Below are 17,776 nucleotides of genomic sequence, written 5' to 3'. Positions count from 1 at the left end.
AATACAAGTGAAGATCAAACCAAACCAAGTTCCTTCAGAGAAAAAGTCCTTAGAAAAGTTAAGGAGCTACCATGGTCAAATACAGTGGAAAGCCGCTATAATGAACATCGCAGGATCCACAGAAATTGTTCGTAACAGCGATCGTTCGGTGTAGCAATTTTAAGCTGCTGGTGCCTCGGTACTCATTTTTCAATAAATAGCGCCCTTCAGAACTTCACTCTGCACGTCCTGGTAGTTACTGAAAGATGACTTTGAACACGTGCCGTCTATTGCATTATGTAATTACACAGTTTTTGAGCGAACTATCTACAGCAATGGGTGACTTTCCCTTTCTATTCCGTGGGGAAATAATAGCCTCTTGTCACTCCTCTGTTGGCTTTTTCAACAACAATGTTCGGTACATTTTGTACACAAAAAGGCCAAGCATGATGTTTGGTATAGCCAAATGTTCGGTATAGCGGTGTTCGGTAAAGCGACGTTCCACTGTAAAATACAAACAAGTTAAATAAAGATGTGATGCATCGTGATACCATTTTTGTGCTAGCAATGGCTGAATGTGGTAGCTACCCGGTGTATGTGAAAGGAAACAATCATCGTAGACAATTACGCCGGTCCCATTAGAAATCTTTCCACCAATAGCTTTTGCAGCTTTTGAAAATCAAATATAAAATAACCAATCATAGAGTAAGAAACACATTGTGACTCAGGAATATTCAAATATAATTAGTAATCCGAAGCCTAGTTGCAAAGTTCAGTAATATAAACTGGAACTTTAATTTTTAAGTGCCAAACAGCTTAGAAAAGCTTGGCCAGTGTAATTGTTTTGTAAGTTTGTGGAGTTACGTATTTAATTCTGTGATGTACGTTAGGTTGAGAAGAAATGCAAAAGTTCTGACTTCAACTTTAAAACCAAAGTCTTTAACAGAAATGAATCAGTGAATGTAAAAAAACACCCAATTTCATTGAGCTGTTGAAATGTTAAAATAGTGACAAGTACCGGTACATGTATGATAAAGTGTACAAAATATAATACATATATTGCAAGCAAACATCAGCGAATTTAACAAATTTCTGGGCTCATCAGTTTTGTAAAATGTGCCTCTGGATTTAGCCAATAATTAGGTCAGTCATTAATATGATGATTAATTAAAATGATCATCCCCACTAACCAGGGTTGTTTTACTGTACTCCCGTACGTGGTGAGACGGCATCCGGGAAAACTGAGTCTATATCTTGCCTATTTTGACCTTTTGAGAATTATTATTCATGAACGCTTCCAAATACGGACCGATATACATGTAACTTTGACCAATCAGATCGCTCTTTACAGAAGTGGATCCAGAATTTATCTCCTTCCAAGTAAAATGGCACTGATGTGCCCTCCTGAAAACACTCTTCTTATTGGCTATCAAACTTGACTGTAATTCAAGAACTGATTATTTGGTGCGTTGGAAAATCTCACAAAGTCTACGCAGGGAATCTGATTGGCTGAGAGTGATTGTCAAAATTGTAAAGATTTGGACTCAGTTTGTCAGGGTGTAATACGAAAGAATGCCCTTTATAGCGAGGGTGAAAATTATATAAGATGAACATACCAAATCTATCAGAATACCGCGCTACCAATACAATTAGTATAACATAAGAATACTGTATGCCACAAACGGATAACACTCATGTAGATGAATGAGATCATTTAATATTAATGAATGAAATTACTTATGTACAAACTTGATTCAAAAAACAAAGTTCTTTTCGTCTTTATGCCATATAATATTAGGATATCCCATAAATGGATAACATTTATTGTTATACCTCTGTCTTGAGTACTGTATTTTCATTGGCCTAGAACGATCACGTGTTAAGTTATACAAATTAAAAGCAGGTAGTTTGCGTGAAACGCTTGTATCGTTAGTACCCACGCTATTTTCACCATTTCTCATTTATAAGTGAAGCAACGAACTAGCAGATGATCAGCTGTTTCGAGCGTGCGACATGCATGTGGGTTACCGTTCGATTGTCATGATTGTTGTGTTTACTGCTGTTAGTTTTCTTGATTTTTACATCAAAATCCAAAGAATCCAAGACAGAGGTATAACAAAACAGTATGCACCCCTCTGGTGTTCAAAACGTCATATCCCACATCACAGCAGTCAACAATTGTTAAATATATACATGTAGCTGAATGAGATCATTTAATAGAAATGATTGAATTAATTTCAAAAACCAAACCTCTTCTCGTCATTGAAGTATCGTAAGGACGCAACATTTGGCCAGCAGTGAAACAATTGACCATCTGATCGTTTTTTTCTAACAACCAAGCCAAACTGTCTCTATGGGGCAGTAGCTTCTTTGAAGTATGACTGTTCATTCTCGTTGGTAGATTTGCAGTGAGCCCCATCCACCTAAGACGAGATCACCGGCAGGTGTGAATGCCATGCCAAGTGGATAGGTACATTGCTTGATCAGACAGTCCATGTGTTTGCCATTGGGACTGTAGACGTGGATGTTAGCCGCACTGGGCAAGGAATGCAAGTCTTCACCAACGTAAATGTCACCTTGTTTATCACAGCACAGACTCATCGGGCTGTCTGTGTCTATCTTGAAAATGACGTCACCGTTGTAGTCCATGGACACCATTTTCCCTTTCAAGCAGGCAGTGTAGATTAAATGCTTGTTGCTGATGACCAGTTGATCCGCGATCCCAGGTGCTGATATTTTTTTAGTGAGGCATCCGTCCGGCTTGTGGAGGCTGATCTCTCCCTCGGCTTCATAACCCACAGCTATGACGCTGTTGTCGTCTACCGCCAGACACGTTGGTTTGCTGTCGGAGTCGAGTCCCGGCTGGAACTGATGGAGAAGCTGATATTCTCTGCTGAAGGTCTTGACAATGAGACCATCAAGTACGATGAGCTGGTCCCATCGGTTGACAGCAACTTGGTCTGGGTCTCTCAGATCGGGTATCTCTGGCATTTGTGAGGTGAAGGGAGAATGGGGGTCGCTTGGTGGTGAGTAGGTTATCAGCTGTTTGTGTGCACTGTCCACTGCGACTATTTCGTTGTTGGAGAAAACAGCCACGGAGTTAATTCTGGAAACGTCGTATAACTCATCCAGTTTCGTTTCTCTCGCCAGTTTCCACTCGTTTTTCAGAAGTAACCTCCCGAGTGAATCCTCGTCACATTCTTGAAAGTCAATAAAGCATATGTTGCCGGGGACTACTGCTGGATGTTTTTCAGTCATTTCTTTGAGGTGGCGCACGAATTTTCGCTTGAGGTGTAAAATCTCCGTCTTGATTTGTTGAGCGAGGAGTTGGTTCATCTTATCCAGCGTCTGCTCTGCTATGGCCAGTTCTGCATCATAGTTGTCTTCTGTTGTCTCAAATGTCTTGATTTTGTCTTGGTAGATCTCCTTTGCTTCATGCTTGAGTTTCTGCTCTGTCTCCCTGATCTTAGCAACCTCCTTGTCAGCCTTTTGGGAGATCTTCTTGTTGGTGGCTTCAAACATGGAATCCAGTTGTGTCCGTGAATTGGCCATGTTTTTCTTGGCATTGCTCAGCGCAGTTTTCTTGTCTTCGGCCTTTGCTTTTAGCTCTGCAATCTCTTGCTTGCATTTATCAAAAGCGTCCGTCAGGTCATCAAAAGAATGCTTTTGATGTTTCAGAACCGAGCAAGTTGTGCATAACAACTGCTCGCAGGTGTTGCAGTAAATGTTGAGATTCATGTCTGGGTGTTTGCCGCACTTCGGTTCTTCTCTTAGCCTGCTCTTGTAGCTGATCTCTCCGGTTTGAAACTGCGCCATTGTGTAGGTTTTGTGGGATTTTGTTATTCCCAGACGCTCGTGTGCATTATGGCAATCTTGACATAAAAACTGAGAGCAGTTCACACAAAATGTAGTGGCTTGGTTTTGCTCATCACAGCTTTGACATTTGATCTCCGAACCTTGACCCTCTAAAAACTGTTCATGAACTGCAAACTCCTCCACTAAGGCACTCAGTGAGAAGTTAGTAGGCAAATCTTCAACACCACTACTCTCCAGTGTGGTTTCACGTCTGCACATTGGACATTTTATTATTACAACATCTGGATCTTTGCTGTTCATGATGTGTTTGAGACATTTTAAGCAAAACGTGTGTAAGCAGTCAAGAAATTTGGGCTCCGTGAAACGGTTGAAGCAGATGGAGCATTCTAGATGACGCTCGCCAATCTTCCCTAGAACCTCGGCTGTACCACCGGCCGCCATTCTTTTTACCGAGTAGGTGAAAAGTTGCTGAAATTCTCACAGAACTGTACATTTAACCAAGGAAAAAAAAAAAAAATATTTTGTAAGTATTAAAGGATTTTAAGATATATGTACACATTGGTTTAGATAAAATTCGTACTCAAATTCAGTCATAGTGTGTTCAAATGATTGACATTTTCCTCAGTATTGGTACACATGTACACATGTGTACACATGATGACATTAGCCTGTTTTTATGTAACTTTTTTTTTTAATAAACTGAGTTGTTTATTTTTTATTTATTTGATTGTTTGATTGATTTATGTATATATTTATTTATTTTTGATGTGGGTGGGGGAGGGTGGGAAAGGCACGTGGTTGGTTGGTGTTTTTTTAAGCTGTTGCATATTGTACTTCTCTCAGCCAATGTACATTTTCCTAACCTTACTTTGCTCTTAGTCTTTGGAAGAATTACGGTACGTTAAAATAAGACCTTTCGTTTTCTTAATTGTATAAATTCTAAACAACATACATGTAACTCCAACCTGACATTTACACCTCATATTTGATGTGAGACTGAAGGTTTATTTTACAAAGTGAAAAACACTTCCGCAATTTTTGCACTACTAGTACTTATATGGAATATTTTACAAACACAATAAGGAACCTTGAACGCTCAAAATTTAAAATCGAAACTAAGTCAAATGCTCAAATCAGTTGTTTCTAGTAGTTTCATTTTTTTTAAACCATTAAGTTTTGAAAGCCTTTGAGTTATGAAATCTTGTTGCCATGGGCATTGTTGCAGGGCGGGATTTCACGTATTGTTCTGTCCCAAAAATGCATCCTCATGTGAAATACATGTACATGTGTATGTATTGCATTAACCTCGATTTCATGGTAATTTGTCATTTTCTGTTATGATGAATATTGTTTTGTCCTCCATTACCCTTTTTTCATGTGCTTTTTTACTGTTGGAGTATTGTTTGGCCTACTGGGGCACCTTTTGTGTTACAAGAAATAACAAATCAACTTCTCAACTTCAGCTGTTGCAGGAAATTATGAAGACAAAAATAACTCACAATACTAGCTTTGGGAAGACACAATTTCTGACTAAAACTCACCAGTAATGCAGTCCAATTCAGCATGCAGATGATCCTGCATACAGAGTATGCTATCTCCAGATGAAATCTACTGGTACAGCTTCAGATACAATGTAAAGATACTTCATCCAAATGCTGTGACGTTTTAGCTCCAACTTCTGTGCTACCATGTCAGCACTAAAATGGCGCCTGGGTTTATTTCCGCAAGCTACCAAAGGGTCACATGACCCTACATGTATATGCTTCACTAAACCTGAATTGCCTCTCTGATCAATTTTTCCATACGTGTGGACCTTGCACCTTTTGTTGTGGATCGAGTCAAAGGGCAAGTTGGGACGGTGCCGTATTTTTCTGTACATGTATTTTTGTTTGTCAGTCAGAGCTGTAGGCTCTCACAATTCACACACTTTTTTATGGTCAAACTAAGCAGGCAGTTCTGATTAAATTTTTAAACCAAGCTGTTTTTAAATCTAGCATCAGGCTTTCAAAGTGTGCCTACTTTTCTTACTTTTTCCTAGTGTTTTACCTTGCTCCTACTTTTCCTACTTTTTCCCCTTGAAATTCCTACTTTTTTGAAAAATGAAATCTCATTGAATATGTTTCACAATACTGTTACACACTGTCATATGTAAATCACACAATGAAGGGGTTGGGCGCAGGATTACTGCAACTGTACTTCCACGAGCTTAGTTGAGGATGGAACACAAGTGTTGTGAGCACAGAACATGCTAAACAAGGCTTGTGATGAATGAAAAGTACACATGTACTACTGAAAGCCTGCAAATAATACCTTACTTTTATCCTGACTTTTCCTCCAAATTCCTTTTGTCCTTTTTTTTGTTAAGGAGGGGGGGACATTTTGATCCTCCTGTTCCATTTTTTCCACCTACTTTTTTTTGTAGGTCTGCTGGAAAGCCTGAGCACAGTATACATGTATGATGCATTCTGGGAAAATGAGACAGAAAAATGCAAAATACCGAATGGGGGTGTGATGTCTCTTCTAATTTTAAGATAATTTATTGAAATGTTTAATCTTTTGATGCATATTTTTAAGAAATTGTTCAAAAATTACGGAACTTGTTTTTAAGGGGAAACAATCGGTACCCGGTATCTTTCATTACTCCCGACTACACAACAGTCAAAAACTTTTTTCAGCATTTTACAATTGTACTTTCTTTGACATGTTCATAAATGTGAAACTTGCACAGCTATAACTTGTCAAAACTTGTCAACAGAATGTCCGATTGAAAAGCAATAAACAGAATTGTAAGGAGAATTTATTCGCTTTCATAATACTCGCAAACCCCCATTTCGTTCTCTGCCCAGTTCTGTCTCATTTTGCCAGAACACCTCGCATAGAGTTCAATCTCTCATGGTGAGATTCTTGTAAGGAAAAAAATAAGGAATGAAAATTGCCGGAGGATGTTAACGATCCTGCATTATACTTTTAGTCCATTTGAGCCCAAATTTGCACTCAAATGAGTGAAATAAAATGAGGGTAAGAAAATGTGCAAACAAACAAACAATTCTGTAGTCTAAAGATGGCACTGATGATACTCAATTGACCAGTTGATGCTAGGATGTTCATTTTTATTTTATACCTGAAAAAATTAAGAATCTTGAGACTGAAGTAAATCACAAAAGAATCAGATGACACTCCATTTGTTTTTTAATTCCAGACGTATATTTCAGATATAAATTGAATCCCACCCATACTCAAATTTGTATCCTTGTTTTAGAGACATCGCTTTATTATTTTTGTGTACAAAATTGTGAGAGGGTTGAAAGCTATTTTCAAAATGCTCATTTTTTAACCAGAATTACTTTCCTGGGTTGAAATTCCAACCAAATATCCCTTACATAAAATACTTTAATTTGCGACAATACCTTTGAAATTCCTATCTTTTGAGTAAATTCCATACAGTGAAATCCTTGTGGAAACATACTCATCTTTAGAAATTGCCTTGTGGAGATCTTTACAATCTTTTGTTCCATATTATACCCAGGTCTCCACAAGGCATCATTTTTAGAAATACCAGCTTTGTTCAATTCACTCAATAATGATACGAAATACAGAAAACAAACGCAAAACACAGCATCCATATTGAATAAAAAAACAAACAAAAACCCAAAATCAATGGCTGTAGATCGACTGGCATCTTAGAAGCACCACAGTACTTGTTGACATTAGGGGGAAAAGTGGTTACGCTTTTACTCTTTCAAGGACTGCCCGCTATTTATCATGTCAATCACACCAATCTGCAGATAATGGGCAGGCTTTGTGCGACGGCTAACTAAAGGTTTTAATGTTTAAATACCCGGTATTTGCTGAACGTTTACAAACTAAAAAAACAAAGTCACATCCTTATTTTGATCCACATTTGATAGTCATGCATGTACAAGCATACTTATAATAAGATAAAACAATCTGTTAGTAACAACACACATTTATAACGTTATAAAAGATCATCATGAAAACTGATATGATATTTATTTGAGATCCATCAGTGTTATTCAGTTTCCATGATTTCTTAAGATCAAACCCTAAACTACATACCACTATACCGAACACCATAATACTGAACATTCAGCTTCACCAAACATCATCCTTGACTCCCGTTTTTGTGTACAAAACGTAATAAACATCATTGTTAAAAAAAAGTCAACTGGTCAACAAACATTTGCCGGCTATATTAAACACTTTTTGGGCCACTTTTAATTCATTAATACCCGAACGTCAAACGGACTTGAATGTTGAAGAGTAACAGGTGGTATTATTTCCCCAAGGAATAGAAGGAAAAGCCACCCGTTGCTGAAGTTTTGTGATGATTCTACGTGCGGCCACGACATGTGAGAAATGTCAGTTTGCTAACAATGCACAAAAGAGGGCGCTGCTCAAAGTCGCTATACCATACAATCACTATTATGAACATTTTCTGTGGATCCCGCAATGTTCATTATAGCAGCATTCCACTGTACCTTCAACGGTATAAAATCAACAAACCCAAGACCTGTTTTGTGAGTTATTTATTCAGTTGTTTTTAACACCTAAAATGAGTTGATCATTTTGAAAATGAACATTTACAAAAAGTAAAGCCTTTATGTATTTTATTTTTTATATTTGCAGTAATGACGTCCATCATTTTCAGGTTTAGCATCCCCAAATTAGGTGAAACAGCTATGTCACTTACTTCTTCATAAAAATGAAGCGTTTGCTCGTAATAGCAGTCTGGCGTTTTTACCTAATTTGGGGGTGCTAATCTGAAAGTAGTGGATACCAAGCTTAGCTTGAAGTGGAATTACTGCAAATTTATAAAAAGGTTTTACTTTTTTTAACAGTACATTTTCAAAACTTTTTTTGCCGATGGGGGTGGGGGAACCAGTTGTTCACCAGGGAGGCCGGCCCCCCTGCCCCCCCCCCCTTAGTGACAGGCCCGGTTGGTGTATTTCTATACATCTTAAAGTGCACTTTCAGATTTTATCTGACAGTGCACATACATTTTTTTGTGAGGCAGTAGCAAACAAAAGTTACAGAAAAAGGGTTTTCCTGTTATCGTTCCCAAATATCACTCATCTTGTGATCGTGATCACTTAGTGCTACATATTGGTTGAACTATTACTTCCAACATATGTATTACAATGTACTTCCAACTAATCTTGGCCCAAGTGTTGTTCAGATGCAACCATCACTGACTTTTTGTGCCAAAACTACCTCCAACACGTCACATTTGCAAAATTCACCCATGTGCCCACGTACCGGTCGGTACAGAGTGCAATATTTAGAAAATATTCAAAAGTTGGTCCACTAAAACATGGAGGCACGCATCCATGTCATCACATGCATGTACAGCAAGTGAGCTCTATAGTTTTTTTTTAAAGGTACCGGTAACTCTATGAAAGCAACTTGGTCACAGCTGGTACCCTCATTTTCATCTGGGATAAAATGGAAAACCTGTGCTTGTTGACATGTAAACTCTGCAATCAGCTGGTGTTTTAATCTGACGTACACATGTAAGCTGTTCATTTAAAACCTGAAAGCAACAATTTTCAATGTATTGTGGCATTTGGTTATGATTTCTACGAATCCTAAACTTGTCAACTTTGGGTTCATGTACTCATTTAACTGCAAAAGGAAAAAAAATGGCAAATTCATTTCAGACTTGGACTTGACCTTTGTGACTCAAACTCAGACTCCACCTAAATTACCGGTACTCGAGACTCACACCAGGTGACATACTCTCGAATTGACACTCGACATCACATGAGTATGAGTGTTCCAACCTGGGATTGTTAAAAGGAGACTCAGACTCGGACTCATCTTTCCCTAAAAGTAATTGTCCCAGGGACATCTCATCATGTTCTTCAAAGTCAATGAAGTGCAACTTGTCAGACACATTCTCTGGCTGTTTCTTCATCAGCTCTTTGAAATTGTGAAGGAGTTTTGGTTTGAGATCCAAAATCTCAGTCTGGATTTCTTGTGCCATAAGCTGATTCACCTCATCTAGTGTCTGCTTTGCTTCTTTGAGCTCTTCATTGTTATTGTTTTTAGCAGTCTCGAATGTCTTGACTCTGTCTTCATAGATGTTCTTAGCTTCCTTCTTGATTTTCTGCTCCAAAGCCCTGATCCTAGCAACCTCCTTGTCAGCCTTTTGGGAGATATTCTCATTGGTGGACTCAAACATGATGTCCAGCTTGAGGCGGGACTCGGCTATGCATTCATTCGCATTGCTCAGTATTGCTTTCTTCTCTTCACCCTCTATCATCAGTTCTGCAATTTCTTGTTTGCATGCTTCAAAAGCTTCTGAAATGTCAGCACGATAATGATTTTCATGTTTCAGAACAGAGCAGGTTGTGCATACCAACTGCTCACATGTGTTGCAGTATATGTTTAGATTCTGATTGGCATGTTTGTCACATTTTGGTTTTTCTCTTAGTTTACTCTTGTAGGCAACTTCTCCTGATTGGAGTTGAGCCATCGTGAAGGTTTTGTGAGATTTTGTAATTCCCAGGCGAGCGTGTGCCTTGTGGCAGTCTTGACATATAAAATGAGTACATTCCGTGCAAAATGAAATTGCTGGATTGTTCTCATCACAGCTTTGACATTTAATCTCTGACCCTTGACCTTCTAGAAGCTGTTCCTGTATTGTAAACTCCTCCACTAAGGCACTCAGAGTGAGATTAGTAGGCAAATCTTTGACTCTTTTTCTTCCAAGGATTGTTTCACGTCTACACAGGGGACATTTCAGTTTGACACTTTGGGAATCTTCACCCTGTCTAAGGTTTTGGAGACAGTTGAAGCAAAAAGTATGCAAACAGTCAAGAAATTTGGGTTCAGCGAAATGGGTCAAGCAAATGGAGCATTCTAGATGACGCTCGCCAATCTTCCCTAGAACCTCAGCTGCACCACCAGTCGCCATTCTCTTTTTGTCGAGTGTCCGAAAAAGTCGCAGAAATTCTCACAGATCTGTACATTCACCCGAAACAAAAAATCAAACAAAATTTGTTGACATTTTTGTTAGGAAACGATGAACTTTGATCACAATGCACATAATTTGTCAGGTGCTTGTTGATTATATTTTTGGTAACTTTATCAATTGTTGAAATTGACTCTGTATGAATAAAAGAACTCACAGATTGGAAAAGAAAATCAATTTCAACATCTGTGGAAACAAGCCTTTGCAGACTTCACCCAATAATTTATGCATGGACATGTACTTGGTGTGTTTGGGAAACAAATTTGTTATGAACTCAGCCATTATGTTTACAATCACCCTAACTCCCTAGGGGGTGTGCAAAATTGTGTTAGAATTGGAGGATTCAGGACTGTTAGGGTTTTAAAGTTGTGTTCTCCCTGGTAATTATCAAAGTTTATTTATTTTAATAAATTAAGTAAGTTAAAAACTTAATAACTTTTATTCCAACACAAAATCTTAAGAAAATCTTGAACTGTTGCGTTGACAACATATTGCCGTGGAAATTAGTGGCTGAATTTTACCTCTTGGTTTTTACAAGCATTTTGTATTGAGGATTTTTGGTTCCTTTTCTGCTTTTGCTGAACAATTTTGCATTACTTGAATTGTGTGATAAAACAAATTTAAAGTATATTTTATGGTACCATTCCCAAAGATTGTAAGGTGATAATCATTCAGGATCTTTTGATATCATGGTATGTGATTGTTCTTCATTATCTGATGTTTTAAGACTTTCTAGTATGTAGTAATTTTTGTAGGAACCCAGATAGAACCTGCTTAAAATGTTAGGGTGTGCCCTGGGTAAAGAAATGACAAAACTCAAGTTAAACATACTGGTCCACAGACGTTGGATTTTCTGACTAAAAACTCACCAGTAGTGCAGTGAAATGCAGCCTCCAAATGATCCTGCACACAAGTTTAACTCCAAATGAAATCTCACTGCTTCAGTAAAAGTATCTTCGCTTATCACGGTAAAGTTTAGCTCTAACCTCTTCAGTACAACAGCATTAGTAAATATGGCACCCGGGTTTATTTCCGCCAACTGCCAAAGGGTCACATGACCCTATGCTTCACTAAACATGAATTGCCTCGCTGATCAACTGTTCAGTACCTGTGGGCCTTGCACCTTACATTGTCAACTGAAAGGGCAAGTTGTGACCGTGCAGTATTTTCAAATGGTTGTTTGTCAGTCAGAGCAGTAGGCTTTAACAAAAAGCGTGCAATTCTGATTAAATTTTGAAACCAATCTGTTTTATAATCTGGCATCAGGCTTTCAAGTATTCCTACTTTTCTTCTTTTTTGGGGGGGGATAATTTAAGATAATTTTTTGAATTTGTAATATTTTGATATGCATAATATGCATATTTTAAAGGAAATAGTTTTTAAAAAAATACGGAATAAAAATGTTTTAAATGGGAAACAATTGGTATCTTTCATTATTCACGACTTCACAACAGTAAAAATGTAAAGGCCCAGGCGTGCAACTTTTCCTTGGATCAGCTGATTTCCTCTTTATTTTTTGCCTCCCATGTGTGCCATTGAAAATAGACAAACACTGTACAAAGCCTTGGAAAGATTTGAATTTCCTCTTTTTTTGTGACTTCCCAGTTGCATGCCTGAAGGCCTTTTGCTCAGCATTTTACATGTTCTTTTTTGACTTGTTGATAAATGTGAACCTTGTACAGCTATAACTTGTCAATGGAATGTCTAATTGAAGAGCAATAAACAGAATTACAAGGAGAAACTATTCGCTTTCATAATACCTGCAAACCCCCATTTTGTCCTCTGCCCAGTTCTGTCTCATTTTGCAAGAACGCCTGTCATAGAGTTTAATCTCTCATGGTGAAATTCTTGTAACGAAAAAATAAGTAATGAAAACTTTCTGAAGGATAGTAACATTAACAATCCTGCATTATGCTTGTAATCCGTTTGAGCCCAAATTTGTACTCAAAGGAATGAAATAAAATGAGGGTAAACCGGTAAGAAATTGTGCAAACAATAAAACAATTCTGTGGTCTAAAGATGGCACAGATGGTACTCAATTGACCAGTTGATGCATTTCTATTTTATACCTGAAAAATTAAGAATCTTGAGATTGAAGTAAATCACAAAAGAATCAGATGACACTCCATTTGTTATTTTAGTTCTGGATGTATATTTCAGATATGAATTGAACCCCACCCATACTCAAATTTGTATCTTTGTGGAGACATCGCTTTGTTCTCTTGTCCAAAATCTTGAGAGGGTCGAAAGACACATTTTCAAAATGCTCCTTTTTAACATGTTTAACCAGAATTACTTTACAGGGAGTAAATTCTGACCAAATGTCCCTTAAATAAAATACTTTAATTAGCCACAATACTTTTAAAATTCCTATTTTTTTGAGTAAAATCCATATATAGTGAATTAGTGAAATCCTTGTGGAAACGTATTCATCTTTAGAAATTGCCTTGTGGAGATCTTTACAATCTTTTGTTCTGTATTATACCTAGGTCTCCACAAGGCATCATTTTTTAGAAATACCACCTTTGTTCCATTCACACAATAATGATATTTATAAGAAGTACAGAAAAAACACAAAACACAGAATCCATATTGAATTAAAAAAACAGACAAAAAACCCAGAATTGATGGCTGTAGACTGGTTTCTGGTCCTTCCATTGGTCTGTCTGACTTCTTTTGGAGGCAGGAACCAATCTTCCACTACTGGGATTTTTTTGTGTGTTACCTTTAACTCTTTAATTTGGAAAAATGAAAAACATGAACATTTTGTAATGACACATTATTTTTCACAAATTATCAAAAGTAGATTTTTTTTAGAGAAGCCTTAAAGCTGAGATATGTTAATTATTGTTTCCATTGAATCACTGTTTATCAGCATATAATGGCAAGCCAAATACATGTGGTTAATAATTGGCTGATTTTAAAAATTGACTTGTGGCTTGAACGATCTTTTGATGGCATTTCTTTTTTCTTTTTTTGGCAGAATGTGTAAAAATACAAATATGGATCAATAAACATTTTATAAAAAAATAATAAACAACTTAAAGGGAGTGTACATCTTTGGTTTTTGCTTTAATTTTTTAGAAATGAACTATATGAGGGGTTAGTATAATAGATCAAATTATTGTTTCACTGACATGTTTGAAGTTTTGTTTTCGAAAATGTTTGAAAAACCAAGAAAAACAAATATTTTCAAGTAGTTTGGTTCCCTGACTCCACTGAAGATGAAATGGATCAATTTATACATGCTGGAAAATTATACGGTAAGGGAACCAGTCTAGATGGCCTGCACCCATTTATGAACATGTAACCAATAGCAAACAAAATTTCGACTGAAAAAAGGGTAAATTTGGAGCAGAAGTTGAAAAATAGTCAGTTTTTTTTCAACGGTGGTGGGCCGACCACCGTTATCATTTTCTTGATAATGACTTCACACCAGGTGCCATAGTTTTACAGGCTGCTTTAGAATGAAATTTACCAACATCCTGCAAGGTATTTCGTAAAAACTTGGTAGTTTGTTTTTTGATTTTTGCAAATGTTGTATTTCCCTTTAAGTCCTAGTGAAAATCTGACACATTTAAAAATTATTCCATATTTGTCATGATGTAGTTTTTTTTGTGTTAAATTGATATCATTGATTATGACCAGTAGAATCAACTACATTGTTGAAGGAATTTTGTGTGATTTCACTGGCTGCAAAAATTCGACACTGAAAAATGAATCGCTGTGTTTAAATAAAAAGAAACTTACATGTACTGTCAAAGTAGTATAGTTTTGCATACATTTATTGTTAAAGGAAAACATTCCAATTTTTCTTAAGTTTACACAAATATTTTTTAATCCGTTTATACATTTTTCAAAACATTTAGACGTAAATCACTTTTTTTCCTCTTCAATGACTGCCCGCTATTTATGATGTCAAACAGATTTATCATGTCAGTCACGCTGGTCTGCAGAAATAATGGGCAGGCGATGCGTCAGCCTTTGTGAATGTGGTTCTGAAAATGTTTGCTGAACGTTTACAAAATTAAACGCAATGTAACATTCTTATTTTTTCTTATTCATATTTGAAAGCCATGTACAAGCATACTTAACTTTAAGACAAAACGATCTGTTACTAATAACACGCATAAAATTATAAAGAGCATCATGAAAATCGATATTTGATCGACAACTATCAGCGTTATTCAGTTTTCATTTTTCTTAAGTTCAAGCTCTAGACTACTTGCAAAATATTTTATGTTCAAGATTAATTTTCATACTGTTTAAAGAGCTGCATACAGTTATTCACACTACCCATCACATATTGTTACCAAAGTGGCACTTACAGCACATTTTCAGGACAATTTGGCAAAGTACACAAGCTTTAAAAAAAGAATTCCCAAAGACTATTCAAGCTTTTAAGCTGTTACCCTACTCCCAGTTTTGCTTAGATCTGTAAACATTTGCTGAGCTCGGCGTTGTAATTAAACTGGCTCTTTAATTTGTAAACTACATACATGTACCTATGTACACCATACCTTTTCCATGTTATTAGTACATTAAATGCATATTATTAATGTAAAATCAGAAGCAGATCCAGGGGGGAATGGGGTGCAGTTTGCACCCCTCCCCCTTTTTAAACTTTTATTAATTTACATTTTTTAGGAAGTACGTTTTGTTTTTTCTCCCTTTCTTCTTCTGTCAACTAACTATTTAATCGCATTAAAGACAGACATCTTTACCCACGAGCAAATACATGCCCAACAGTTTGCCTCCATTTTCAGCACCCTCCCCACCCTTCCCATAAATGCGGGATCCGTCACTGATATTGCTCTTACAATAAGGGAATAACAGTGTGAGGAGCCGGTCTTCACTGCGTGATAATGACCGGGTGTGGGGGTGACCGCTGTTAATGGACCGAGACGAAGTCGAGGTCCATTAACAGCGGTCACCCCCACACCCGGTCATTATCACGCAGTGAAGACCGGATCCTCACACTGTTATTCCCATTAATAAATACCTTTTTAACGAAATAAACAGTTAAAATGCTCCAATTTTGTGACTTTCTTTCGGCGATATTTCCAGACTTTTTTGTGTTCATGTTCATGGGCCATATTTTAGCTTAACAGCTAGCTATAACGACGTAAACTCAACAGAAACTGCTGCCGTAGCGAAACAAATTACAACAATGTTTTCATATCTTTACCTGACGGAGGAAGCTGAAATCTCGTTTACACATTCCTTGTGTCCGGAATTACAAAGATGCTTGGTTTAGGAAAGGTGAATATGTCGGTGGGTGAAGTGTTCAAAGAAAATAAATCGTAGATCTACGCTTTCGTGGTAAACATCCTCAGTATATACTGCACTGTACTGCCGTACGATGTCGTTTCAAAACTTCCTTACGCGCGCGCACGCATGCATCCCTAGCAACTGTGTTGCGTACGCGCGCGTCAGTCTCACGCGATGGGGGTTGAGCGCATGTGCAGTGCTCAATTGTTAAAAGCTACCGCAGGACTGTTACTATATTTTGACCAATCATTGGCTTGCATGGGGCTGAACGGGGCTGGTTCAGGGGCCATTTATTCGCTTGATCTTTGAAGCCGGTCCATTATCACCGTTAATGACCGGCCACGTGATCGAGTCTCGACCAATCAGATACCATCAACTCTCCAAGGTATTTATTAATACAGTATAAAAATACAGGCGTGCAATTTTTCCTCAGATCAGGTGATTTCCTTGTGTTTCACTTCACACTTGCCCAATTACCCACATACATTGTACATGTACATGTATGCCATTAAAAATTGAGAAAACGCTGTGTAATTCTTGTAAGGTTTGGAATATTCTCTTTTTTGTTTCTTCCATATCCTGTTAGCGAGTTTTTTTTGCAATGTGTTACAAACTCTGCAGTTTCTCGCTAAAGCTCTACATGTCATAATTTCTCTCAGTTTATTTCCTCTACCTCTCTGGCCTTATTACAGAATAATCAATTGAAATGTGTCAATAAAGAATTCCTTGATCCGTGTACATACATGTACATGCAATGCATGTATATAAATGTGTCCATACTTAAGTCCTACATGTAGGCTCTTAAATTACAAAATGATTCAGAAGTTCTTGGTCCATGTGCTTCTTGAATATTGCTTTCAACTCTCCCCTAATCTGGCAAGGAAATCACATCCTTTGCACTTGGTTAAGATGATAATTATCAACCTTTATGCTCCCCTACAATAAGATCCGATCGTATGACGTCAAAGAACCACATGACCATCCGGTTTCCCCATGATTGGCCTCCATGCGGTGACAAGTGTATAGTTAGCAACGACGTCATGCATTGTAAACTTGACAGTGCTTATTTTCATGTAAAGTAAATTCACATTTTTTAGCCTATCAAATGGCATAATGATCACTATTGGTGCCATGTACCATTATGGTTGTCATAATCCAGCCGACCCAACACTTTATGTAGTTGTTGGCTCTGCATTTGTCTCATAGTTTTTGCCATCCATCGCAGTTCAAATGCTTGCCGGCTACATTGTACTGCATGCGGCGCTTTACAATTTTTGCCTACTACAATGGCCATGTTGACGTTCCGATATCCAGATGTAGGCCAGGTCATGTGGTCAGTGAGAGAGCCATATACAGTCGACTCTCGTTAATACAAACTCTGTTAATACAAAATTCTGGTTATAACAAACATAAAGCCTTGGTCCCAACTGTGCATTTATATGCACGACCGATGTTCCTCTTAATACAAAATTCTGATATAACAAACAATTTGGCTAGGTCCGAACGAGTTTAGTTTTTGGCTAGTTCCGAACGAGACTCGATTGTAGTCAAGTCATTTTCTGGAAATAATAGTACAATGTGAATACATTGCTAGTACCACATACATCATTATTATCAAGGTCATACGGACTCAGGAAGTACGTCGAATTTAAGCCTCAAAGTACGTAAACTAACATTAACCACAACATTCTGTTGAGGTAATCACAGATTCATTGT

The 17,776-nt window shown here is 37.4% G+C and overlaps 2 protein-coding genes across 2 annotated transcripts; both read right to left on the bottom strand.

Moving 5' to 3' along the window:
* Positions 1 to 2,182: 2,182 nt before the first annotated feature.
* Positions 2,183 to 5,507, bottom strand: LOC119730517 (E3 ubiquitin-protein ligase TRIM33-like). The gene is made up of 2 exons (XM_038203485.1): positions 5,337 to 5,507; positions 2,183 to 4,280 (listed from the first exon to the last, which is right to left on the bottom strand). Exon 2 carries the CDS (start codon positions 4,234 to 4,236, stop codon positions 2,365 to 2,367), a length of 1,872 nt encoding a protein of 623 aa, XP_038059413.1. The 5' UTR covers positions 4,237 to 4,280; positions 5,337 to 5,507; the 3' UTR covers positions 2,183 to 2,364.
* Positions 5,508 to 9,517: 4,010 nt separating this feature from the next.
* LOC119729992 (E3 ubiquitin-protein ligase TRIM33-like) lies at positions 9,518 to 10,820 on the bottom strand. The gene has a single exon (XM_038202783.1). It carries the CDS (start codon positions 10,730 to 10,732, stop codon positions 9,518 to 9,520), a length of 1,215 nt encoding a protein of 404 aa, XP_038058711.1. The 5' UTR covers positions 10,733 to 10,820.
* Positions 10,821 to 17,776: the final 6,956 nt, after the last annotated feature.

Source organism: Patiria miniata, unplaced genomic scaffold, assembly GCF_015706575.1.
Source record: "Patiria miniata isolate m_02_andy unplaced genomic scaffold, ASM1570657v1 HiC_scaffold_22, whole genome shotgun sequence".
In the NCBI taxonomy this organism is placed as follows: domain Eukaryota; kingdom Metazoa; phylum Echinodermata; class Asteroidea; order Valvatida; family Asterinidae; genus Patiria; species Patiria miniata.
The sequence above is the reverse complement of the archived record's forward strand: the minus strand, read 5'-3'. Positions and strand labels throughout refer to the sequence as shown.

Bases quoted from the DNA above. Each gene is read 5' to 3' on its own strand.
- LOC119730517 (XM_038203485.1), bottom strand. From the start codon at position 4,236: ATGGCGGCCGGTGGTACAGCCGAGGTTCTAGGGAAGATTGGCGAGCGT.
- LOC119729992 (XM_038202783.1), bottom strand. From the start codon at position 10,732: ATGGCGACTGGTGGTGCAGCTGAGGTTCTAGGGAAGATTGGCGAGCGT.